This window comes from Pleurodeles waltl, chromosome 7, assembly GCF_031143425.1.
Source record: "Pleurodeles waltl isolate 20211129_DDA chromosome 7, aPleWal1.hap1.20221129, whole genome shotgun sequence".
NCBI lineage: Eukaryota > Metazoa > Chordata > Amphibia > Caudata > Salamandridae > Pleurodeles > Pleurodeles waltl.
In genome coordinates, this window is record NC_090446.1 from 1,315,813,878 (window position 1) to 1,315,839,659 (window position 25,782).

Here is a 25,782-nt window from a genome sequence, read left to right on the forward strand (position 1 = left end):
AAGATTGATTAAATCACATTTTTTCCCACGCTGCAGAGCTCATGCTTCGTGGACAGTATGTTATCGGGAGCCTGATCCGTACACGAACCGCCATCGCTTGGACCGAGCTGCATCAGGGTTTATTGTGGATGTTTGTGTATATGTGTGTGTATATATATATATATATATATATATATATATATATAAATGTTTTGAAAAACAACTGATGTCACTTCAGTTGCCATCTGGAAAGTTTTGGGGTGATCCGTCAAGAGGGAGCCGAGACAAAGGGGGGTCAAAACACATTTTTCCCTTTCACTATTCTATAGGGATTTTAAACAGCGATAGCGCTGAAACCACTGGACGGAATTACACCAAATTTGGCAGAAAGGTAGCTCTTGGTCCTGAAGGAAGCCTTTTTGTTATTTGGTGTAAATCCATTCAGTAGTTTTAGAGAAATTAAAGGAGATTTAAATTTGTATGTATAGGGACGCAAAGGATTTGCAACCCCTCTTGAACTTGTGCTCAAATCTAATTGGCTGACAACCCTTCTACAAGGAAGTGTTGTCAGCCATGATGGGACTCAGCTTCAGCTGAGTCCCACAAAAAAGGTTAAAAATAAGGAAAAATTTCCAGGGTAGGGACACCTTGACCCCCCTGGACTAAAAGGCATTTTTGATCATTTTTACTGCAGATTTGTGACAGGGCCGTGAATCCACAGTAAAAAAAAAAAAACAAGTCCAGGCCCCCACGCTTATTTTTGTATCATTCCCCAGGTGGGCCAGGTCTCAGGGTCAGTGTATTGTTTTTAATAGGGGTGCCTCCTGGCCCCCCATAGCCTAAGAGACCACCACCTCCCTGTGGTGATTAATGAAATATGTGTGGGGGCGTGCGGCCCACCGCCCCCCAGGGACTACCACCTCCCCTTAGCAAAATGCTTTTATAATGTGAGGGAGGCCCGATGGCCTCCCCCACAGCTCCAGGGACCACCACTTCCCCAGGGCGATATATTATCATATATGTGGGGGGGCACATGGCCCCCAACCCAGTGACCACCAAACCCAGGGCATTACAGAAATTGGGTGAGGGAGGCTCACTGACCCTCCCGCAGCCCTGGGGACCACCACCTCCCCGGGGCAGTTAACCAATAAGGTGCGGGGGACCTCGCAGCCCCCCTCACAGCCTCGGGACCACCACTTCTTTGGGGAAAAGAGTAGAATATGTAAAAGTGGTCTGTTTCGGACCCCCCTTACCCCTGGAGACCACCACCTCCCTGGGGCTATACATGTTGGAGGGGGGCCGCATGGGGTGTCCACCCATGGAACATAGCTGTTGGCTGTGGCTTGGCTGCAGCTTTGACAGCTGCAGCAAGTCACAGCAAATACTCCACTTTTTGACAGACGTACCTGTCAAACTGGTCCTGCTGTCCAAAAGTGGGGGTTTCATCTCTGTTTCCAGCATGCAGGTATGTGTGCAGGGAACAGAGATGAAAGCTTCGCTCCAGCAAGCATAGACCTGCTACTTAAAGCAGCTGCCTGCTTGCTGGAGCAATGGAACCGTGGGTTAGGGCTTGAGGCTTCCCCACGGTCCTGGATAACCCTAAAAGGGCATAGTATGAAATAACTTTAAAAGAAAATAGCTAGGACCGTGGGGGAGGCCTTAAGGCTTCACCCATGGTCCCAGATAGCCCATAAAGAGCTGAAAAACAAATTGAAAAAAAAATGTAAATAACAATGGTAAAGGTCGCAGACCTTCACTCTGAGCGTTTAGGGTTCAAATCCAGACGTGTCCCTGTTCCCTCCCTTATTCAATTTTTTTTTATTCAAATGTTTAAGGCTCATATTCAAAGGTGATTGCACTCTTTTTAATTGACAAATATATTTTTATTTTGAATTTTGGCAGAGATATCTCATTCTAAATATATCATCCATCAAATCCTAAAAAACACTCAATCTCTCTCCCTCACTCTTTTTCTCTCTCTCTCTTTTAAACGCTTTCTCTCACTCATGCCCTCCCCATGCACTGCTAATTACCCCACAAATTACGACAATCATGACATCTTTGATAACCAATGTGGAAATAGCCCCGGGAAGGTGATGGTCCTAAACGGACCCCCTTTACATTTTTTACTATTTGCCCTGAGGACGTGGTGGTACCTAGGGCTGTGGGGGTAGGGGAGTGGGCCCCGCACCCAATTTCTTCAATTCCCCAGGGAGGTGGTGGTCCCCGGAGCTGTGGGGGGGACTGTGCATCTCCATACCATATTAGTTAAAAGCAGGAGTTTGCGCTTCATAAAAAAAAAGCCAGATCTGCGCATCTGCCGCTAATCGCAGCAAACATCTAAAAAAAAAAGCTTTTTAGTCCTGAGGGGGTCCCTCTAGGACCCCGCCACCAGAGCTAAGGGGCCAGAGTGTCACTACCCTGGCTCTTTTAATTTTTTTAACACTTTTTTTTGTGGGACTCAGCTGAAGCCAAGTACCACAATGGCTGGCAATACTTCCTGGTTGAAGTGATTGCAGCCAATCAGAGCTGTGCATTTCCCTGCATGTGCCTCTCATTATTCACAGTATACACATTTGGACTTCTTTTAATATCTCCAAAACTACTGAAGAGCGTTACACCAAATGAGAGAAAGCACGATCTGCGTACCAAAAGCTAGCTTTCTGACAAATGTGGTGTAATGTCATCCAGCTGTTCAGGCTGTAGTCAGGTTTAAAGGTCCAATGAAAATTAACAATGACCCCCCCTTTTTTCTCAGCCCCCAGTTGTCGGATCATCGTGAAACTTTCCATGCACAACAAGAATCACTGGCTTACTTTTTTGGGAAAATTTTGTGAAGATTCGTCAAACAATGCCAAAGATATAGGAAAGTCAAAAACACTTTTTCTATGGAAACATGGTACTAACTATAACTACCTACTGACAACCACCAGTAAGTAATAAACACAGAAATATATTTGTATGTACAAATATATGTATACGTACATACATACATACATATATAGGTACGTGTATGTGTATATGTGAATTTAAATAGATATGTTTATACACACATACAGATATATCTGTGAATCTAGGGATTTTTATATATTCCCTAAACAAAAAAAAAGTTAAAATTAGGTTATAGTTAGGTGTTCAACTAAGGTTAAAGACTAGGGTTTAAAACCCAAAAAACCTCTGAAATTCACCAGTTATAATTTATGGAGCTAACAATAACTTGTACCCCCCAACCTGCACTTCTTATGACCTCGCATATTACATCATCACTCATAAAGCGATAAATAGCATAATTGATGATACTGGCTATTTTTCTTTACCTGCTGCAGATGTTTTCTATGGGAATTAACATGGAAGGTCAACTTTTTGGGAGCCCCTTTTTTTCTTGGTCCCTGCTGGTTTGATCTGTGCAAAACTTTCAAGGAAGAAGCTGAGGTGGATGAACTTTGTTTTGGAAATTTTAGTGATGGTTTGTCAAACAGTAGCAAAGTTAGAAGTGAAAACAAAATGCTGTTCATATGTAAACTCTAACCTAACTATAAATATACACTGATGACCAGGTGACCGCCATCACTGTGATTGATATATGTGTGATATATACATTGCAGAGTGGAAGTTGCCACTCTCTAATTGTAGTTACGATTCTGAGAGATAGGAATTCCTCAGATTTGTGCTTGCTAATAACTTTGCCACTGTTTGATGAATCTCAACGAACCTTTGCAGACCTATCTGTCTTTCTACCATGGCTGATTATACAAAGTCTCATGGTGATAAGCTAAGGGAGTGCCAAAAATGGGAGTTGTAAAGCACGTTTTTCTGCTAGTGCATTTTCCATTAACATTTTAAACAGAACTAGTGGCAAAATGACTGAATGGATTTACATGCAATTTGGCAGGAATATAGATTATGGTGTGGAATGGGTCCTTTTTTTTGTTACTTGATCTGAATTTGTTCAGTTGTTTTTAAGTAGTAAGGAACAAAAAGGTAGTGATATTTTGGGCCGTGGTATACTGCAGTACTTTTGCCCCATGCCATGGTACATGGCAATGAAGAATCATAATGTTATTGGTTAATGAAAGCCCATGCAAAATAAAAAGGCAGCCATGTTCTTTAGACCACACTATGACCCTCATTACGAGTTTGGCGGGTGGAAAAGGCCACTCGCCAAACTCCTGCGGTCAGGTCACCGCACCGTGGCCCCTATTACGAGTTTCTCGCTGGGTCAGCGGGCGGAAACAGCCCACAACATTGACACTGGCTCGTAATTGTGCAGGCGGCAATGATGAGGTGCGTAGGGTGCAACAGCACCCGTCTCGCTTTTCACTGCCTGCTAAGCAGACAGTGAAAATTGCAACGAGGCTGTCCATGGGGGCCCCTGCACTGCCCATGCCAAGTGCCTGGGCAGTGCATGGGGACCCATGCGGCCCCCTGCACCCTGTTCCCACCAGATTTCCACCATGTAAAAGCTGGCGGAGAGGGGTGTTATAAACTCCAGTGCGGCGTTACATGCAGCACTGTCTTGGCAGATTAGGACTGTCAGCACCGCCAGTCCCTCCAGTGGAAGGAAACTGGCAGTGCTGGCGGTCCGACCGTGGGCTCCTAGCTGCGTGTTATGCGAAAGATCTTCCTCTTGTGGTGGTTTTCCGGATGTGTGGGAAGGTAGCTAGCGCCTGCTGGGCGAAGCTGAGGGGTCTGGCTGGGTGATAGAAGGATATGTGATGGTTAAGGTAGGCCGGTCTGATGTTGTGCAGGGTTTTTGTAGGTGTGGGTGAGTAGTTTGAAGTTGATTTGCTTCTCTACTGGGAGCCAATGGAGGCTCTTCAGGTTTTAGGAGATGTGTTTTTGGTGGGGGAGGCTCAGGATGAATTTTGAGGCGGCATTTTGGATGAGTTGTAGTTTTCTGATGTTCTTTATTCTTAGATGAAACCTGCAAGACTTTTTATGTTCGAGAAGGAAAGCTGACACTGCCTTGTTCACACATCTTTGAGGCTTTTCAAACCTAGCAGCATTTAAAGTATAAATATTTGAGAACACAAAAAGTGTGTTTGGAAACATAGACATTAAGATGAAAAAATTATTTTTCATTGCAATTTCCACTCTAACTCCAATTAAGTGTCCTATGTCATTGACACCACAGAGGAAAACCATAAAGTGGGAAGGTCACATTTTACTAATGGAGGAAGGTAGAGGGAGCAACTGATTCGATTTCAAACCTCTTGCACCAATTGATGTTAGCTCAATTCTTTTCAAAGCTAACTCATTTTCAAGCCCTATTTTCTTAGCATCCTGTCTGGCCAATAAAAATAGATTGTGCCCAATAAACCAAACTTTGACCACCTTGTGTAAACAATGACATACAGGAATAAGTACCACAGATCCAGACAAATAAATATATAAACAGTTGGATGATTAGCGATGACAAAACTACATCATACCAAAAATCTAATTTTGAAAGGAGGACAATTGTTGCCATAAATCCAATTTGGGATTCAAATGTAGCACGGTACTACCAAAATAAGGTAAGAAAATAAACTAGTCTGCAGCAATGATGTATGACAAGTATTAGAAAGGAAGTTGGCACACAATTTTGTGGCCATATGACAATGAAAGGAAATAGGAAGCTAGATACGAAATCAAATGGATAAGTATTGTCATCATCACACTGAAGAGTTCTGAAAAGCCTACCCAAAATTGAATACATTGCACATTTTATTCCCACAAACAAATTCATTTTGAAAAACAAACGTGTTGGACACATTCTACCAAAAGAGAAATCCATTGTTAGAAAAACTATTCTTACATGAAGATGCTCAGTTCTAAACATACAGAACCAATGTGATAGACGATATTACCACTGGTACATTTCGAGTAGAAGGTACCAATGGCTGTTTATTATGTCATAGTAAACCTAGGCCTATTAATCATCATAAACTAAGTTGTGACACAGGAGAAAAGAAGTAATTTTAGTGTTTTGCACTTCTTCAGCTATTTAAACCATGGCACAAAGAAGAAGAATTTTTATATCCTTTTCAATGCTAATGAAGATGTTTTTAATATTTATAAAATTTACTTTGTATTGCCTGAACTTCAGACCTACTCACAAATGCTCAATCAAAAAAGAAAAAAAGAAAACAATTGTAATGCAGAAATGCAATCCAATACTCAATCTACTAATAGTACTTCTACTTACAGGACTGCTGACCCAGTGTGCTAACTAATTATTGGTAATGAAGCTGTGGTTGCCATGGACAAGAGTCTAAATGCAATGGAGCACGTCAAACATGGCGAACATAATTTAGATAACTTAGAATGTCAATTTAACAGGGAACAACTGGAAGTTTACAAATGTATAAAAACAATCTGTAGCTCATGCAGTTCAACATGAAAATGGAATGCATGAATGCACTATTTATGAACCTACATTGCAATACAAACCTGGACAATTAGGCACAGGTAAAAGTTTTGTTATTAATGTAATAATTGCTTATGTGCCTAAAGTAACTGGCTCCAAATATCTTGTATAGTTACTGCTCCTACTGGCTTAGCAGCACATAACATCAAATGAATTTCCTGACAGTATGTACTCTTAGTACCTCTGGAGCATGATAACAAACTGAAATACTGATACATGTCAAAAACTTGGTAGAGTCCTTACAAAAATAAATTGTAATGATAACTACTACTACATGATGATCTTGAACTGTAAATGTTCAAAATGATGACATAGTAGTGCAACAGAAATGATACCTTTGCCTGAAACCAGGAAACAAATATGAATTGACTTTGTGTTATGTTTATTAGAAAGAATCAGATATCATTGTATGAGTCTATAACTACCTTACCATCTACTATGAAGCTACCACAAGGCACATGTTTAGCTTACCCTCAACTTACAATTTATCTCTAAATTAATTACAATTTAGTGTTTCTGATACCTGTGATATATGGTTAATATTGGTAGAAATCCTTTTTTTTTTTGTAATTTGGTCAGTCCTGAAAATAACATGTTTTCCTTCTTTTGTTATTTTTTTGGAACTTTGTTAAAAGGTCAATATGACTGCCTTAAACAATAGTCTCAAAAGGAAACAGGAGGACAACAAAGTCAAAAAGAAAACCTAAGGCTGTTGGGGAAGACACTGGTGAGCCATATCAAGCTCACAGTAGATGGTCATATTTCTCTTTCAACCAACAATGACAATATGGCAGACTAGACCTTATGTCGCTGTACTGCCATGTTGCTCTATAATTCCCCGATTCTGCCACAAAAGATGTATTGGCACTTTGGTACCAGGAGCCTGTGCTGGTGGAGGGACAGATGCTCCGGCTGTTTGTGGAGGTGCTGATGGAGCAGAAGAATTAGAATGTGCTACTAGAGGGACAGCCAGTGGTGGTGGAGATGTTGCCAAAGCAGATATCCAAGGTTTTGCAGTAACCAAAGAAGTGGCCGCTACTGATGTTCCTGCTTTTTTTAATCTCCTCAGACACCCTCTTTCCATGAGGGCCAGCCTGGTGGAATGAATTACCTACAGGTGCTTTCTCATTCCTGTGATACCAAACCAGTATTGTTTGATGCTCCTACGGGAAATAACTTTATTTACCAGGTTGCCGGTAACACGTTTTAGATTCACCTTTTTCCTGCCAGTCAGCAATGAAAAATAATCCCATACAATTGCTTGCTTTAATTTTTTCCTCCACTCCACCCCTGCTTCTGCTTCTTGCAACAAAAAAAGGATCATCTTTTTCAGCCATTGTGATCCTCCAAAAGTTCAAAGGTGGCTTTAGAACACAAGATATTCCCTCAAGCAAAGATCACCACCTTTTTCTTTGAAGATTAGGACCTTCTCATTTGAAGATGTCAAAGAGGTATACACTTCCTGTTTCCTTCAAGTGACAGAGTTCAAAGCCAATGAAATGCTGTTTTACTAAAGTAAAAGTACTGCGTTACTATCTCAATGCTATCACTTTACCCTTATAGTTTACAAATACAACCTGCAGCTACAATCGAAAATTATAACTAGCCATTAACCCCGGAATACATATTTTAAATAAAAAATATTTTTTTGGTATAAATATCAATTTAAAAATTTACTGAGGTACTATAGTACTTTCGAGGAAGTGTGAGTGAAAGCAGACACAGGTGATACTGACACTTATAATGAAGTTTGACCTTCTTTGAAAGTACTGTGGTAACAAAAAACAAACTAATTATTACCATAATAAACAGCTTTTTCTGGTTCGAAACAATTTTTTTACAAACAAAATTCAGAATCAATGAAACGCGAAAGTTTTAAGATTAGTTATAGTTATAGTTTGGAAATCCTAATTTACCATTTCTGTACAAAATCAACATAAACTAAACAAACCTTAGAATTAAAGGTATAATTTGCACCCTGAGCAAAACATCCTATACCTCATACATCTCCATACACAGTGATCTCAACTTCTAGTTTAGCAAAAGCAACATGAAACACAAGAGGGCAAACTAGTTCGGAGAGGTCGGAAGACAAACTTTGCAACGTATCAGATTTTTTGAGGTTGAGAAGAGAGGCAGAAGTCTTTATTTGATTTATGACTCATCTCCCATAAGGCCCAAATAATCTGACCCAAAAGGTGAACTAGTTTCTATGCGGTTGCTATGAGGAGCCAATGGGGCATCTTTGGTTACTTGACACAAGCAGCTAACCCATAACTTCATGTACAACAACATACTCAAACATCAATGCATATTGGAAAAAAGGACCACTGTCCACTCTCCTAGATGTCTTACTGAAAAGAAAACATTTTCTTAAATGCAACACCTGTGTTTTCAACTGAAAATGGCTGCTTTAAAAAAAATCCTATTTCGGTTAGTAAACACAGGGTCAGAGGTTTGCTGTACCTTGGAGATCTCCATTACTGCATTGTCAGCCAACTTTAGTGGGTCACAAATTGTGACCTACCTAATTAATATTCATTAGTCAGGTCATTTTGTGACCCCTTCTGAATGGACAATTTGCCATGTGTCTTATTAGGACAAAAGATGAATCACAAATTGCAGGTCCGTCTCAAATCTATCAGCATGCAAATTGCACATCTCTGGTTCCCGAATGCAAATGAGACATCTGGTCCCTGGTTAGTTACAGAAGATAAAACTGTTAAAAGAACAATGGCAAAAAGGAGTATCAATTGTAAGGTTAAATAATAATCACAAAAACAAAATAAAATTACTTATTGGCAAAGACGACTATATTAAACAAAATCAAATACTTCGCTATTTCACAATGTCTTATACATCCTCCAATGTTTTTACAAACCCACCATTGTAATTTTTCACTTATTCAAACCATGATTTAATCAACTAAGTTATTTTGAAGAATTATTTGCTACATTTTAGATTAGGAAAATATTATAGGCTGTTTGCAAATTTGATTAGTATCTGAAAATCTCCTTCATTACTGTGCAAACTGATGAATTGTCTGTTATGTTTATTTTTACTTTATCAGTTCTTCTCAAATTGCAAGTCACTTTTTAAACAAATAAGTTAATTTTTGCTTCATCAATATATTTATGCCACTAAATGGTTATTAGTTTTAACAATCATTTCAATTTTGTTGAAGAATTGATTTGGCTTTGCTACAAAACAGACTGAACTTTTGTCACAAAATTGGTTATTGCCATTTTTCAGGGCAAATTTGCCATTCTACCTTTTTGCAGTGAAAGACATCAGTTCAGAATATGACAAATATGCAATGGGTTGAATTAAATCCTCCCAGCTTTAGCCCACAGGTGCTTCTTTCGGGAATGCATATCAGGCATATTTTTCAGTGCATGTGTTGTTGTTTTACTGAATACATTGAACATATGTAGCTTTATTACTTTTGTGAAAATAATGTTGCCCAGAGCTTATTTTTCTGACCCAAGAGTTATTGGATAAAGAGGCATGTGGTACCTATACACCTAATATGTCATATAACGGTTGCATGTAATAGTTGGTTACTCCAATAAAAGAGATCCCAAAACAAATGTGTAATTTTTACAATTGATGGAATGTTCTTCCTTTAATGTGCTGATTTATAACTTCTGTCCTAGATAATCTACACACTTCGGAACCCAAAAGATGTTATGGTTTCTTTGTTTTATTTCTCCAAAATACTATGCCTTTATCAGGACTCGGGAACCTTCGAGGAGTATTTGGAGATCTTCCTAAAAGGGGAAGGTGAGTGAATCAAATAGTTGTGTTATGGTGGGGTTGCATATATATCTTCATATATGGAGTATACCATGTATCCATGCTGGTTTATTAAATTCAAGCAGGCAAAGACGACATATCCCAGAATGCACCTGTTTGTCTAGGACAAACCTAAACTGAATACTTGGAGTCCTCATTGTTTTCTCAAGGTGCGTTGCACAAATGGAACTGTGTTCCTGAAGAAAGGAAAGAGTAATTCTAGGTGCTACCAGAACTCTACTTCAATGAGCAACTCTATGTTCCAACCCTAGAGTGTCTGTAGCACTGCTTCGTGGCTCTGCCTCCTATTAATTCATAATTTTATATTAGGTGTAAAGTGTTTGGTGAGGGATAAATTGTTTTGGAAAAACCTCATTGACACACTGAAGTAGCTTCTCATTTATAATAATCTCTCTTGTTAAGTTCAATAGTTATTATCAGCATGTGCGTTGTGTCTATCATTGGTCTCTGATGTCCTCTCATGTACATTTTCTCTTGTGGAACAGTCAGCAAATTTGGGTTTAGTTTTGCATACCTGTCATAGCAGAAAGTATATACATTCCAAAATCTTTGCATGAATAATGCTCAGCATAAATCTCTTATATGTGCTGTTGGTACTATTTGTAACAATTATTTTGTGCCAAAGATAGCTTCTATCTCAGGGCTGCATGCTGTTACCTCTATTGGCAAGTTGTCTGAAATGTCCTGTACATTTGTGTTGATTAATCACGTTGGACCTGTGATGACTGGGATTATTTCGATTTGTATTGTTGCACATATTATTCCAGATATTTTGCCATTTTGTGCCTTTCTAACTAGGGGCTAAAAAACTTACTGTGCCATGTGACCTCTGGTGTTGTATAGCTATTTTACCCATATTTTAGAAATTTTATTTTAGCAAACTAGCCCTGCCGTTGTGCACTTTAGCCCAGTTACATTTTATTCTGCATCTCTTTGTATTCCTAACAGTAGCCACATTTGCACTGTTGTTTTTATTTTTGCTATCTATTTGTTCCTTCGCCTAGAAGAGCATCATGTTCCTAGCATTGCACTTTGTGTTTTCCTCAAGGCTGCAGTGAGTTAGGGTTGCCAGCAAATACGGTACACTGGGTCTCCAACATTCACAGAAATATACATATCCTTACGTGGGGACATTTTTTCTAGAACATCCATTGTTTTATTATAAAAACACTTGTCTGTCCCATACATGTTAGAGGGAGATTCCAGCCAGATGACCATGATTGCATGCTGATTGTTGAATGTCTTAGCTACAGCTGCTTGCGTAGGATGCCAAATCCCTGGCCTACATGGGGATGGTGTCTTTTTAAACAACAGGCTTCCTCGCTCAGGTAGGAGGGATGATGTCTTCCGTGGAGGAAACCTGAAGGGCAGATTAGGGCTTATCACGCTGTGCTCTAGCGTAGCTTAAGTAGGGTAAATAAATAAATAAATATATATATATATATATATATATATATATATATATATATATATATATAATTTATCACTCCTAGTGACAGGAGTCACACTCCTTGTCACAATTTTGTTTTTGTGTTTCACACTCCTTGTCACAATTTTGCTTTTAGTGTGTTTTATCATCCTAGTTATTGCAATACATGCCATTTTATCTAAAATGCAGTTGCTTCAATAAACCCTTATTGAACTATATTCTGCCTCAGTTTGTCTTTGCCTGTGTGAGACTAATGTAACTGAGAGAAAGGGGTGAGATCTTATCAACCACGATTCCCCTGAGGAGTCTTTCTTGTCATGCACCCGGTTGTCGCAATCATCCCTGCTCTTCAGCAGAGATGAGGCGCTGCTAATTAGCCAGAAAACCTGGATAAGGCTGACAGGTGTCACATGTGTGGAGTTGTACTCAGTACCCCACAATTCAGGTGATTCTGCCGCCCAAATCCAGTAGCCTCATTAGGATAGTGAGAACGTACGTGACATAGCACCACCAACATTTAGTCAGGCACTAATTCTCGGATCCTCCTAAGTATCTCTGTCTCACTAAAGGCTAATTACACCTTGATACTACATACTGTGACGTCCGTGGTATTAAGGATTTCCTCCTCAGCTAAATAGGTAGTACCTAACTAATGCTGTAGGTTGTTCAAGCTTGAACCTTAAAAGGTTTAATACCCACTTGGTGTCCTTATCTCTGAACCAAAACCTTTACCATTACCATGGCGAACCCACAACAGGTAGCAACTGCAGTAAACATGCGACCACCCCTTACTGCACACTAATTGTCAAATGGTCTAACAGGCCAGGGGGGTCCAGTCACATTTGTTGTTGAGGTTCATCCAGCCTACAGAACAGAAACATTTCATCACTACACACATGCTAACATACCTGCACAATACAGAGCATATGAATATTTAGAAATACCACTATCCTATCAAGACCATAATAATTGGCTTGATGGCGCTCTACCACATACAATATTACACGTTAGGTTAGGTCCTTTGAATAATGAAGGACCAACATGGCCTTTATTGGCTACATATACACCGCACCCTGATGGAGCAACCTCGGCAGTAGCTGAGGTTCGCTGCGTATATGCAGAGCTCATGGCAATATACAGACTGTTAGTACAGTTTGTAATGCAGACATTAAATACAAACCCAGCACGTGCTGCCCCAGTGCAACCACATGCAGTTGTGTCAGGCATTACCCCTGCAACTGTACATTCAGTCATGGGTAAAGAACCCACCAAGCGAGAGGAAATTCCATTTTGGTTAGCTCAAAAAATAAATGCGCTGGAAGCAGTCTTTCCACAAACGGGTCCGCAGGACAAAAACAGAATCCTTAATATGTGCTTGTCATTTGGGATGGTTCCTAAAGCGCAACACCTGGGGCACGGCATTTGCCATTCTCTATACTACCACACACAGTACACCAATACTTGCCAATCTTCTGGAAGTGTTAAAACAAATTAAAGATGAATACGGGGCTGCCCCGGCCCTGGATTTAGGGATGCAATTAATGGGCAATTTTGCCACTGTGTCTTCAATCATATTAAGTAACCTTAAAGGGGAAGCAGTTGCACTAGCAGTGCACATGAAGCTCTGGGACGTTCTTGCACAGGTTCAAGAATATGAGTTGCCAAAGATTATCACTGAGACCTACTCTAGTATTGGTCGAAATAGTCTGGGGGCCAGACCCATTAAACCACAATTACAGGGTAGGTCCAATAAAGATTCTGCCAAGCAAGCGCCTGAGGACTCTTAAAAGGGTTGGGATAAAAAAAAAAAAAACACCTAAAAAAGAAAGGGGGAATCTCCGCATTCAGAAACCCCTCAAAATAGATATAATCTTAGAAATAGCGATAATCTAAAAACGCCTAACAGCTATCAATATATTGATACACGCCAATCTCGTTCCTTTCAGGACTCACTGGAAAAATGCAGTGAGAGAAGTGGGTGGTCAGAGCAGCGAACAGAGTACGTAAATCCGAGAAAGGACTCACATCGCTGGTCTGAAGTTTCTGTTAAGAAAGAAGAGAAACTTCCCTGACAAAAACCATAGTTTAAAAAGAAAAAAGTGGCAGTAGTTGCAATACGACATGCCACTCAGGAATAGGGCTTTCCTGAAGAACAGGAAGTGGGCACAAGCACTGCTAGACAGTGCAGCAGAGGTCATAATAGTTTGCCGGGATCTTCAACAGCATCTGTAGGTCGAAAGCAACTGATGACTTCTTACAAGTTGAGACTGCGGACTTGCATGTCTCCATGCCCGACAGGGTGTATAAAGTAACTATACAGTGAGAGGGAGCTATTTAACGCCAATCATTGCTATCTTTTTGGACCATGGCGTCACCATTTATGATATTTTACTGGCCGAAAAGGATTGACCACCAGAATTTGTCTGTGATCTCCCCCATGGAGAAGAGATTATTGAAAAATCGTTCCAGCCCCTTGTTCCCAGAAAGCTCTTAGAAATACATGCCATTGATTGAGCAGTGGCACTGGCACCTGTGTTATATCACAACCACGTGTGGTGGGATAAAGATTCCCCCTATCATGTAATACCAATTAAATCCCAACCTAAACCCAAATATCCAATAAAGCATGAAGCTAAAGCACCCATGAGGGAAATCCTCACACAGTTAGGGTACCAGGATGTTATTGAACTGTGTGTCTCACCAATGAACAATCCATTGGTCCCCATAGTTAAACCTGACCATTCATACAGAATAGTCTTAGACTACAGACATTTAAGCAGTCATACAAGCACATTTGCTATACAAAATGCACACAGCACAGCAATTATGAACAACATGGTGCACAAAAAATACAAAATGGCCCTGAATATATCCAGCGGGTTTTTCCACCAAAATATGGCGCCTGACAGTAGGGACTTAACAAGTTTCAGTGCTTTAGGCTCTCAGGAAAACAATTGCCTACTCCCACAAGGGTACAAGAACAGTCCAGACTGTTTTCAGCTCATGTCACATCTATTTTACACGATATTTACCCTGAGGCGTTGTCCTACGTGGATGATATCTACCTTACAAATAACGACCTCATGCAACATATGATGGGTAGCCCGCATTGTTGTGGGACTTGCAGACTTCGGCTACAAATTCAATTTAAAAAAAAACAAACATAGCTTTCCTTAGTTTCCTGTTCTTGGGATACGAATTATCAGATGAAGGCAAGAGCCTTGCATCCTAATTTTTAGAAAAATGTGCATGATTACAACCTCCAAACACCATCAAAAAGATCCAGTCTTTGTTGGTCTTTTTAAGTTTTGGCAGAACATACATTCCAGATTATGCACAATGCATCAATCCTTTTATGACTTGATACATCCTGACTCCTTCAGTAAATACTGGACAGTCAAACATACACGCATTCTCAGAGCATTACAACAAGACATGCAGCCAAACATCTACATACAAGGGACAACAAAAAACACCTGGTCATCAGAGCACTTGCTGGTGACATTAGTTTTACCTATGTAACATTTAATGAGGGTTAGACCGTCCCAGTAGCATACAAATTACAATTGTACTCTACAGCAGAACAATGCTTAGCTCCCACTGAGAAAAGTCTCACTGCTGCTCAGATGGCTGTCATCAAAGAGAGACCTCTAGCCCAGGGGAAACGTATCAGTGTTGTATCCCCCATCCGGGCCCTTGAGGCTGTTACCAAAGCTAGTGTTCCTAAAGCTAAAGCATTACATCCACGTTGGATCCAATGGGCAGCATCTCTGAGGGCCTCTGATGTTGACTATATTTTTGACTCAAAATTACAAACGCAATAATTTTTTCAATACAAACTTGAATACCCAGTTCGAGCTAACACATTGCCTATTGAACAATATCAAACAATTATGTACACTGATGGTTCAACCCAACCAGCTGTAGGCTACATGAAGTATGGTGAGTTCCATCCACAGCATACTTACACACATACCTTAGTGGACTGCACTGCACAATTAGCAGAGCTCAAGGCTCTGGTGATGGCACTGGAACATGTGGATCCTGATCAGCTGACACTGATTGTATGTGATTGGTACTATTGAGCCCAGTACTTCAATGAATATCTGCATTACTGGTGCCAGAATGGGTTCAGAGATTCAAGAGGAAACCCCATCAAAAACAGACTGGGAAAGTAGCGGATCTGAAGGAAACGCCACCTAATGTCCATGTTGTACATACACTAGGACACCAGTGTGTTGGAGTACACATTGCAGACAACACCTTGGCTGATAAAGCAGCCAAATCAGCTGTAGCTACGGCTTCTTTTGCTGTAGTAACTCATTCTTGAACGAAATTGGATGATGAAACACTGCCCACTGTGAAAGCTTCAGCTGACAGCACACCCTTACCAAAAGCATATCCTGCTAAATATTCCTACTGCATATCATGCCTCAATAAAGCCCTAGCAGTTATACCAGGGGTGGGTAATCATGTGATTCCTAACAAAGATCAAAGACGATAATTGATCAAAGCAGTCATGAGGGAATTGCTTCTACCCATGTTGGTGTGGCGGCTACAATATCGTTGTTACAAGCACGTTACTGGTGGCCAGGTCTCTACAAACAAACCAAGCAGTATGTCCTTTGTTGTCACATCTGCCAGCAAATAAAAGGGTCCATCATTAAATGCCCACCTCAGACACCCCTCCTGATTTCCAACAAACCATTACAATGTGTGTATTTGGACCATTGTGGTCCCCTGACACCTAATAATGCATACAAATACATTTTAGTCGCTGTTGACTGATGCTCCAGATTTCTATGGGTTTGGCCACAACGCTTGGCTGACACTTGAACTATTATTAAAGATTTGCAAGTCTTTATCTGCACATATGCTGTTGCGGCTTTCCACTGGGACCAGGGCCCTGCTTTTGCCTCAAGGGCTTTCAGGGACGCCATGACTTTGCTAGGGGTCCAACTGCATTATTCGTCTCCATTTCATCCTGAGGGAAATAGTGTTGTGGAGCGAAGAAACCAGGATCCAAAGCAATCCTTAACAGCCAGAGTATTAGGCACGGGTCATAGTTGGCTTACACACCTGTATGGAGTCAAGAGAGCACTTCATAATCTGCTCAGAAGGTCCCTGGTGGGGCGTACTTCGCACGAAGGCCTGTTCGGAGCACAAATATATGTTCCAGATTTTGATGGTCCTGGCACGGTGGCGGCAGATACACCTTTTGACATAAATAAACGTGTCACTGTCTTGCAGGACTTACAACAGTTTCATGATGACAACACATCTGCCAGTGCCGCCTCCTTGGGAATAAGGGATGTACCAATAACATCTACCCGCTGGATTCCAAATGTTGGGGGTCTAGTGCATGAAAAGATTGATGTGAAAAAGGAGTTCGGTCCTTTTTATCGTACACCGGTTCCAGCCCAGGGAATACATGGTACCAGAACTGTCATTCTACCACCGCTACCTGGTTTTAGAGAAAATCGCTTCGTCTTCATCTACAATGTCAAGCTACACCATATGGCCGATCCTGCACAGCAGACCTAGGGGACTCCTTGGTAGTACCCGAATCCCTCTCACCTTCAGACCAGGATGTTCCTCTACAGGATTTAAGCAGCAACGCTGAGACCTCTCTGAGCTTGGGAAGGGTGGAAGATGATTTTTCATTAGTTCCACTGATTTCTTCTGTGACAAATAAAGTGAACAAGATTGAGCAATTCTACTCAAATTCTACACAAACGGATGGCAAATCTACTAAGAACCTCCAAGGGAGACTTCTGCTAGTTCTCCTCTTCCAAACACGGCTCCAGTTTTTGCCCAAACTGCTTCTGGATATTTTGCCGACATCAATTACACTTTCACCGACTCATCTGCCTCTACTGCAACAGAACTGTCATGAGCATGTAAGCTGATAATGTGGCTCAAAATTAACTATTTAACTCTTCCATGGAACTATCTATGGCTCTTATTATCAGTACTTGCCTTTCTCCTTTGGATAGGGTTTGTCATAGTTTTCTTTTTATTGATACATGGTCATTACCTTCCTGAAATTTCTACAGTTGAACTGGTGGATGAGGTCCCAAAACCGCATTTTTTTTTTCTCACAAATTCCACAGAGACTTGTACCTAGTGAACATTTCCGCTATACCAATTCTTGATGGGATTGTTTGAGATAAAGTATCATTTGAATATATATACGGCCCAACGGAGGTCATTCAAATTCCTTATGTATTTAAACTTTCCATGAACAATGTAATAACACCCGATGTAGTTTCTGATGATTGGGATGTAAAATCAGTTGATTCTATGATATATGATCTGCCGTATTTCACTGTATTCGAAAGTGAAGATGTTTATTAATCCAAAGAAAATTATAGAGATAGGTTCTGTTATAATTATTACGGACATCATTTCATTCACAGAGCAAGTCCCCCAAAGACTATTTTTAATTTTACCCAGTGGGAAAACTGTCCAACTCCGCCAGTGAGGAGTTCCATATGGTATACTGAAAGGTTTGCATATTTCACTGGGCAGAATGTTAAAAATGCTGAGTCATATTATTTTAAGTTGCCAGTAATGGAAAGTCAACACATTTTATTGACTGATACAAAATTGATTTATTCTGATTCCTTTGTTTCCCGGTTAGCTATAGAAGGCTATGAATATTGGTTGAAGTCAATAGACTTGAAAAGTGTGTGGGGAACTAAAAATTGGCAACTAAGGGGAAGGGAAGCTTTATTTAGAGAATGTCTGGTACCTGTTCAAATTATATATTTAAATGAAACTGTACAACAAACTAGTTGTTTAGGTTTGGCAAAAATTAAGGATCTGAATTTGCCCAATATTCCTGCCCCTGCAAAATTTTATAAATGGCAAAAATATGTAAATGCATCTGAAGATCAGCTCGAGGAGTGGGTCCAGAATGGAACCCTTAACACATCACTTTCACATCATGGTGGATGGTTTTGTGGCCAGTGGACACCAATGGGTGCCATTCATGTTTTCTAAACTCCACGGGGTTTTAGAACAAGCAGGTCAGACCCTCTCCAAGTGTTATTGGAACACTTGGGTATAAGTTGGGTATAGTGACAACATACAGGCCCTTATTATGACATTGGCGGTGACTGTTAAAGTGGTGGTAATACCGCCAACAGGCTGGCGATAATAACTGCCTAATTATGACCATGGTGGTGATCCCTCCCATAGACAGCCAATGTACCACACCAACCGCCAGGGCGCTAACACCAATGACCAAGGCGGTAGCCAACAACAGCCAGGGGGAAGACAAGGTACCGCCCACCATGCTATGACATAGCAAACTGCTGCGATTTCCGGGGCGGTACCAATGCCATCAAAAGCCTGGCAGAAACACTGCATAGAAAATGGAAGACTCACCAACAGGTACACAGAGGACTCCACCGCTGCCATGGAATTGGAACTTCAAGTCTTCCCAATGCTCTTCTACGCCATGGTCCTTCTGGAACACCAATGCCAACGAAGACGACGACGGTGAGTACAGCCGCCTAGTACACAAGGGAGGAAGGGAGGAAAAGAAAAGTAACACACACATGCACAACACACACCATTCACACACACACCATACACACAACCAGCTACAGAGTAAAACAAAATGTCACATGACCCATGTCTAATTAAAACACCAACCACATTGAGGTATAAGTGACACTGTTATTTGATGCCAACAGCCACCATATTGTCCATGCGAAAAAAAAAGCATCCGCCAATGTTCAGAAAGGGCCAATGGCCAGTCCAAAGTACAAAAGGCCCACATGGCCAAAGGGCAAAGTTCAAGGCCCAACTTGACTCCTGACTATTCGGACTCCACTGTGCAGGGGCATCATGTTGGAAATGGGAAGGGGGTCGGGGGTGGGGGTCACCTCAGCTGAAGTGGGTAACATGTCCACTGGTTCTGGAGGGGGCTCCATCCCCAATTGTCCCTGGTGGGGAGTGCAAGGCCACAGTCTCTGAAGTGGGGAACATGCCCACTGGTTCTGGAGGGGGCTCCATGCCCAATTGTCCCTGGTGGGGTGTGCAAGGTCACAGTCTCTGAGGTGGAGAACATGCCCACGGGTCCTGGAGGGGGCTCTATGCCCAATTGTCTCTGGTGGGTGGCCTACATGCCCTCTGCTGGAGGTGATGGCTCCTTACCCACTGCTGGTAGAGGGGGCCTCTTGTCTCTATTTGCTAGTGGAGTGGGGACCTTCCCTTTCTTAGGTGGTGGAGTGGGAACTTTCCCTTTCTTGTAACCAGGACTAGGAGGTGCCTCCAATGTCCCCGTCTCCTGTCCCTTGGTTTTCACCACCCTAGTCCTCCCTTTCTCAGGCGGAGGTTTGCTCACAGTATGAGTGGCAGCCGTCACACTCTAGGGCTCCTTTGTGCCAGCAGCTGAGGATTTGATGGGACCAGTAGCAGAATGTTTGGCTGAGGTGCTATGCTGGGTTGTTGGGACCCTGCTCTTACGGACCAGATGTGGGGGGAGGAGGGGGTGGGAAGAGGTCAAGATGGGCAAGGAAAAGCTTCTTAGGGACGTTGGGGCGGGATGTGGGAGGAGGGATGGGAGTGGAGGTTGAGGGAGTGGTTGTTGGAGGTGTACATCTGCTGGACTTAGGTGCAGGTGCATGAACAGTGTGTGTGTGAGGTGGATGGCTGTTGGGAGTCTGAGTGCATGCATGTGTGTCTCTTAGGGGGGGGCATACAGGGTGGGAGAGGACAAAGGGGACACGTGGATGGCTGTTGTGGAGGTGTCTGCAAGTGAGGTGTGTGTGCTGCATGAAGTGGTGGTGGTGGTTGTTGATGCAGTGCATGCAGGTGTGAGTATGGATGTGACTGTGAGGAAGGAAGAGGAGGATGGGGAGACAGTGGAGGCAGTGGATGTGGTAGTGTGTGCAACTGTCTGTTGTTTGTATGAGTGCTTGTGACCTGAAGTGTGCTGCCTGTGTTTGACTGTGCCACTCTTGTCTGATGTTTTGTGTGCATGCTTGTCTGTATGTGTGCATGGGATGGATTGGGGTTGAGGAGACTGGGACTGGGAAGTGGTAGTTGGAGGGGGACGGGAGAAACAGGGACACTGGCTGCCATCAGAGAGAAGGCCAGAGCCTAAAACGATCTCTGTAGGGCCGTCAAGCCACCGTGGATGCCCTCCAGGAAAACATTGCATTGCTGCATCTGGGATGCCAGCCCCTTGTTGGCATTCACTATGGTTGAATGCCCTACAGAGATGGATCTCAGGAAGTCAATAGCCTCCTCACTGAGGGTAGCAGGGCTCACTGGGGCAGGGCCTAAGGTGCCTGGGGCAAAAGAGATGCCCACCCTCCTGGGTGAGCGGGCACAGGCAACTCGGTGGGGGACTACTGGGAGGGGGATGCTGGTACGGGGGTGGCAGCTGAACCTGTAGCTGGGGTGGTTCCAGAGGTGTCCGCAACCACCAGGGAGCTCTCATCGGAGGAGGTATCAGAGTCAGTGTTGTCACCTCTTGTCTCCGCCATGGTGCTCCCCGCAGTCCCACTGGTCCCCTCGGCTTTGGTGGGCTCTGCCTCCTGGGTCCTCTGGGATGTAGCTCCCTCAGTCGCCGGTGCCCCTGCTCCTCCTTGTAGGAAAGTACCATCTTGCCTGGCATGTTACCCCAATATTTCACTGTATATATGTTGTTTTAGTCTATGTATCACTGGGACCCTGCCAGGCAGGGCCCCAGTGCCCATAAGTATGTGCCCAGTATGTGTTCCCTGTGTGATGACTAACTGTCTCACTGAGGCTCTGCTAACCAGAACCTCAGTGGTTATGCTCTCTCTGCTTTCCAAATTTGTCACTAACAGGCTAGTGACTAAATTTACCAATTCACATTGGCATACTGGTACACCCATATAATTCCCTAGTATATGGTACTGAGGGTTTCAGGAGATCCCTATGGGCTGCAGCATTTCTTTTGCCACCCATAGGGAGCCCTGACAATTCTTACACAGGCCTGCCACTGCAGCCTGCGTGAAATAACATCCACGTTATTTCACAGCCATTTACCACTGCACTTAAGTAACTTATAAGTCACTATATGTCTAACCTTCACCTGGTGAAGGCTGGGTGCAAAGTTACTTAGTGTGTGGGCACCGTGGCACTAGCCAAGGTGCCCCCACATCGTTCAGGGCAAATTCCCCGGACTTTGTGAGTGCGGGGACACCATTACACGTGTGCACTGTACATAGGTCACTACCTATGTACAGCGTCACAATGGTAACTCCGAACATGGCCATGTAACATGTCTAAGATCATGGAATTGTCCCCCCAATGCCATTCTGTCATTGGGGGGACAATTCCATGATCCCCTGGGTCTCTAGCACAGAACCCGGGTACTGCCAAACTGCCTTTTCAGGGTTTGCGCTGCAGCTGCTGCTGCTGCCAACCCCTCAGACAGGTTTCTGCCCCCCTGGGGTCCAGGCAGCCCTGGCCCAGGAAGGCAGAAAAAGGATTTCCTCTGAGAGAGGGTGTTACATCCTCTCCCTTTGGAAATAGGTGTGATGGGCTGGGGAGGAGTAGCCTCCCCCAGCCTCTGGAAATGCTTTGATGGGCACAGATGGTGCCCATCTCTGCATAAGCCAGTCTACACCGGTTCAGGGATCCCCCAGCCCTGCTCTGGTGCGAAACTGGACAAAGGAAAGGGGAGTGACCACTCCCCTGACCTGCACCTCCCAGGGGAGGTGCCCAGGGCTCCTCCAGTGTGTCCCAGACCTCTGCCATCTTGGAAACAGAGGTGTTTGTGGCACACTGGACTTCTCTGAGTGGCCAGTGCCAGCAGGTGACATCAGAGGCTCCTTCTGATAGGCTCTTACCTCTCTTGGTAGCCAATCCTCCTTCCTAGGTAGCCAAACCTCCTTTTCTGGCTATTTAGGGTCTCTGCTTTGGGAATCTCACCAGATAACGAATGCAAGAGCTCACCAGAGTTCCTCTGCATCTCCCTCTTCACCTTCTGCCAAAGGATCGACCGCTGACTGCTCAGGACGCCTGCAAAACCGCAAAAAGTAGCAAGACGACTACTAGCAACCTTGTATTGCTTCATCCTGCCTTCTTTCTCGACTGTTTCCAGGTGGTGCATGCTCTGGGGGTAGCCTGCCTCCTTTCTGCACCAGGAGCTCTGAAGAAATCTCCCGTGGGTCGACGGAATCTTCCCCCTGCAACCGCAGGCAACAACAGACTGCATCACCGGTCCTCTGGGTCCCCTCTCAGCACGACGAGCGTGGTCCCTGGAACTCAGCAACTCTGTCCAAGTGACTCCCACAGTCCAGTGACTCTTCAGTCCAAGTTTGGTGGAGGTAAGTCCTTGCCTCCCCACGCTAGACTGCATTGCTGGGTACCGCGTGATTTGCAGCTGCTCCGGATCCTGTGCACTCTTTCATGATTTCCTTTGTGCACAGCCAATCCTGGGGCCCGACACTCTAACCTGCAGTGCACAATCTTCTGAGTTGTCCTCCGCCGTCGTGGGACTCCCTTTTGTGACTTCGGGTGGACTCGGTTCACTTTTCTTCTAAGTGCCTGTTCAGGTACTTCTGTGGGTGCTGCCTGCTTCTGTGCGGACTCCCTGACTTGCTGGGCGCCCCCTCTGTCTCCTCATCCAAGTGGCGACATCCTGGTCCCTCCTGGGCCACAGCAGCATCCAAAAACCCTAACCGCGACCCTTGCAGCTAGCAAGGCTTGTTGGCGGACTTTCTGCCAGCTTCTTCACGACGTGGGACATCCATCCTCCAAAGGGGAAGTTCCTAGTCCTCTCCGTTCTTTCAGAACACCAAGCTTCTACCAACTGGTGGCAGCTTCCTTGCACCCTCAGCTGGCATTTCTTGGGCTCCTGCCCACTCTCGACACTGTCGCGACTCTTGGACTTGGTCCCCTTGTCTTGCAGGTACCCAGGTCTGGAAATCCACTGTTGTTGCATTGCTGGTGTTTGCTTTCCTTGCAGAATCCCCCTATCACGACTTCTGTGCTCTCTGGGGGTTGTAGGTGCGCTTTACACCTACCTTTCAGGGTCTTGGGGTGGGCTATTTTTCTAACCCTCACTGTTTTCTTACAGTCCCAGTGACCCTCTACAAGCTTACATAGGTTTGGGGTCCATTCGTGGTTCGCATTCCACTTTTGGAGTATATGGTTTGTGTTGCCCCTATATCTATGTGCTCCTATTGCAACCTATTGTAACTTTACACTGCTTGCATTACTTTTCTTGCTATAACCTGCATAATTTTGGTTTGTGTACATATATCTTGTGTATATTTCTCATCCTCATACTGAGGGTACTCACTGAGATACTTTTGTCATACCTTTATTTTTAGTATATCTGTGTATTGTGTTTTCTTATGATATTGTGCATATGACACCAGTGGTATAGTAGGAGCTTTACATGTCTCCTAGTTCAGCCTTAGCTGCTTTGCCATAGCTACCTTCTATCAGTCTAAGCTGCTAGAAACACCTCTTCTACACTAATAAGGGATAACTGGACCTGGCACAAGGTGTAAGTACCTCTGGTACCCACTACAAGCCAGGCCAGCCTCCTACATTGGTTGTGCAGCGGTGGGATAAGTACTTGTAACTACTTACCACTTTGTCATTGTGTACTTTTCACAAGAGAATAATATGCAAAACAAGTTCAGTGTATGTACACTTAACCAAAAAAGTTTTGCTTTTCTCCTCTTACACTTTCTACTAAGTGCTGAAAAGTACTCCAAAACTTCTAAAAAGTTTCTAAAAGTTTGAAAAAGTTTTTTTCTCTCTGTTCTTTAAAAAGTACTGAAACTTTTTCTTTCTTCTCACTGTCTCTAAACCTTCTTTTATTATGCCTGCTGTAGAGTCTGCTCTTAAAATGGTCAATACTACCTATGACAATTTAAATTTCAAGAGCCTAAGGAGTCTCTGCTTAGATAGAGGTTTAGTGATAGGAAAGAACCCTACGAGATAATTTATGTATAACATGCTCATTGTGAATGATGAGTTCCTAGCTGGCACTTCAAATGAGACTTTAGTAGATAGCTGCCATTCTGACTCAGGGGAACCCCTTGAGGGAGGTGGGGAGGGTTCTATTCCAAATCTGCTCCTCAGCAGACCACATAGCAATGCTGGTAGTAATAGGAGCTCCCGTCATAGTAGGGATGTTTTTATTCCTGGAGGCCAGGTTGTTAGAGTCCAAGCTGTTAGGGACAGATCTCCCTCTGTTGTTTCCAATTTGTCCTCAGTGTCCAAGCATTCCCAACCCACCCACCCTGAAGACAACATGTTAGAAAGGGAACTCAAAAAGTTGAGAGTGGAAGAGACCAGACTGAAGCTTAAACAGCAACAGCTGGCTCTAGACAGGGAATCCCTAGACCTGGAGAAGGAGAGACAGAGATTGGGGTTAGGACCCCATGGTGGCAGCAGCAGTGTTCATGATAGTAATCCTGTGAGAGAGCATGATTCCAGGAATCTGCACAAGATAGTTCCCCCTTACAAGGAGGGGGATGACATCAACAAGTGGTTTGCTGCACTTGAGAGGGCCTGTATGGTACAGGGGGTCCCTCAAAGGCAGTGGGCTGCTATATTGTGGTTATCTTTCAATGGAAAGGGTAGGGATAGGCTCCTTACTGTTAGAGAAAGTGATGCTAACAATTTTGCAGTTTTGAAGGATGCACTCTTGGATGGATTTGGCTTAACCACTGAACAATACAGGATTAAGTTCAGAGACACCAGAAAAGAGTCCTCACAAGACTGGAAAGACTTTGTTGACTGTTCAGTGAAGGCCTTGGAGGGTTACATGGCAGTAAAGTTTCTGACTATGAAAACCTGTATAATCTTATTCTGAGAGAGCATATTCTGAATAACTGTGTGTCTGACTTGTTACACCAATATCTAGTGGACTCAGATCTGACCTCTCCCCAAAAATTGGGAAAGAAGGCAGGCAAATGGGTCAGAACAAGAGTGAACATAAAAGTTCATACAGGGGGTGACAAGGATGGCAAGAAGAAGGATGGTAAGTCTTCTGACAAGGGTGGGGACAAAAATAAAACAGAGTCTTCATCAGTCCCACATAAATCCTCTGGTGGGGGTGGTGGGTCCAAATCCTCTTCAAATCAAGTTAAAAAGCCTTGGTGTTATTTGTTTAAAGTCAAAGTCTATTGGACAACTG

General features: G+C 43.2%; 1 protein-coding gene across 4 annotated transcripts in view; it reads left to right on the top strand.

Annotated features, from left to right (window-relative positions):
- The window catches only part of LOC138246238 (sulfotransferase 2B1-like), a 361,323-nt gene that overhangs the window by 206,852 nt on the left and 128,689 nt on the right, over nucleotides 1-25,782 (top strand). For all 4 annotated transcript variants that reach the window (XM_069200642.1, XM_069200640.1, XM_069200639.1 and 1 more), the window contains one exon: nucleotides 10,045-10,171. In XM_069200642.1, coding sequence (XP_069056743.1) covers nucleotides 10,045-10,171 — 127 coding nt within the window. The remainder of the gene's footprint in view (nucleotides 1-10,044; nucleotides 10,172-25,782) is intronic.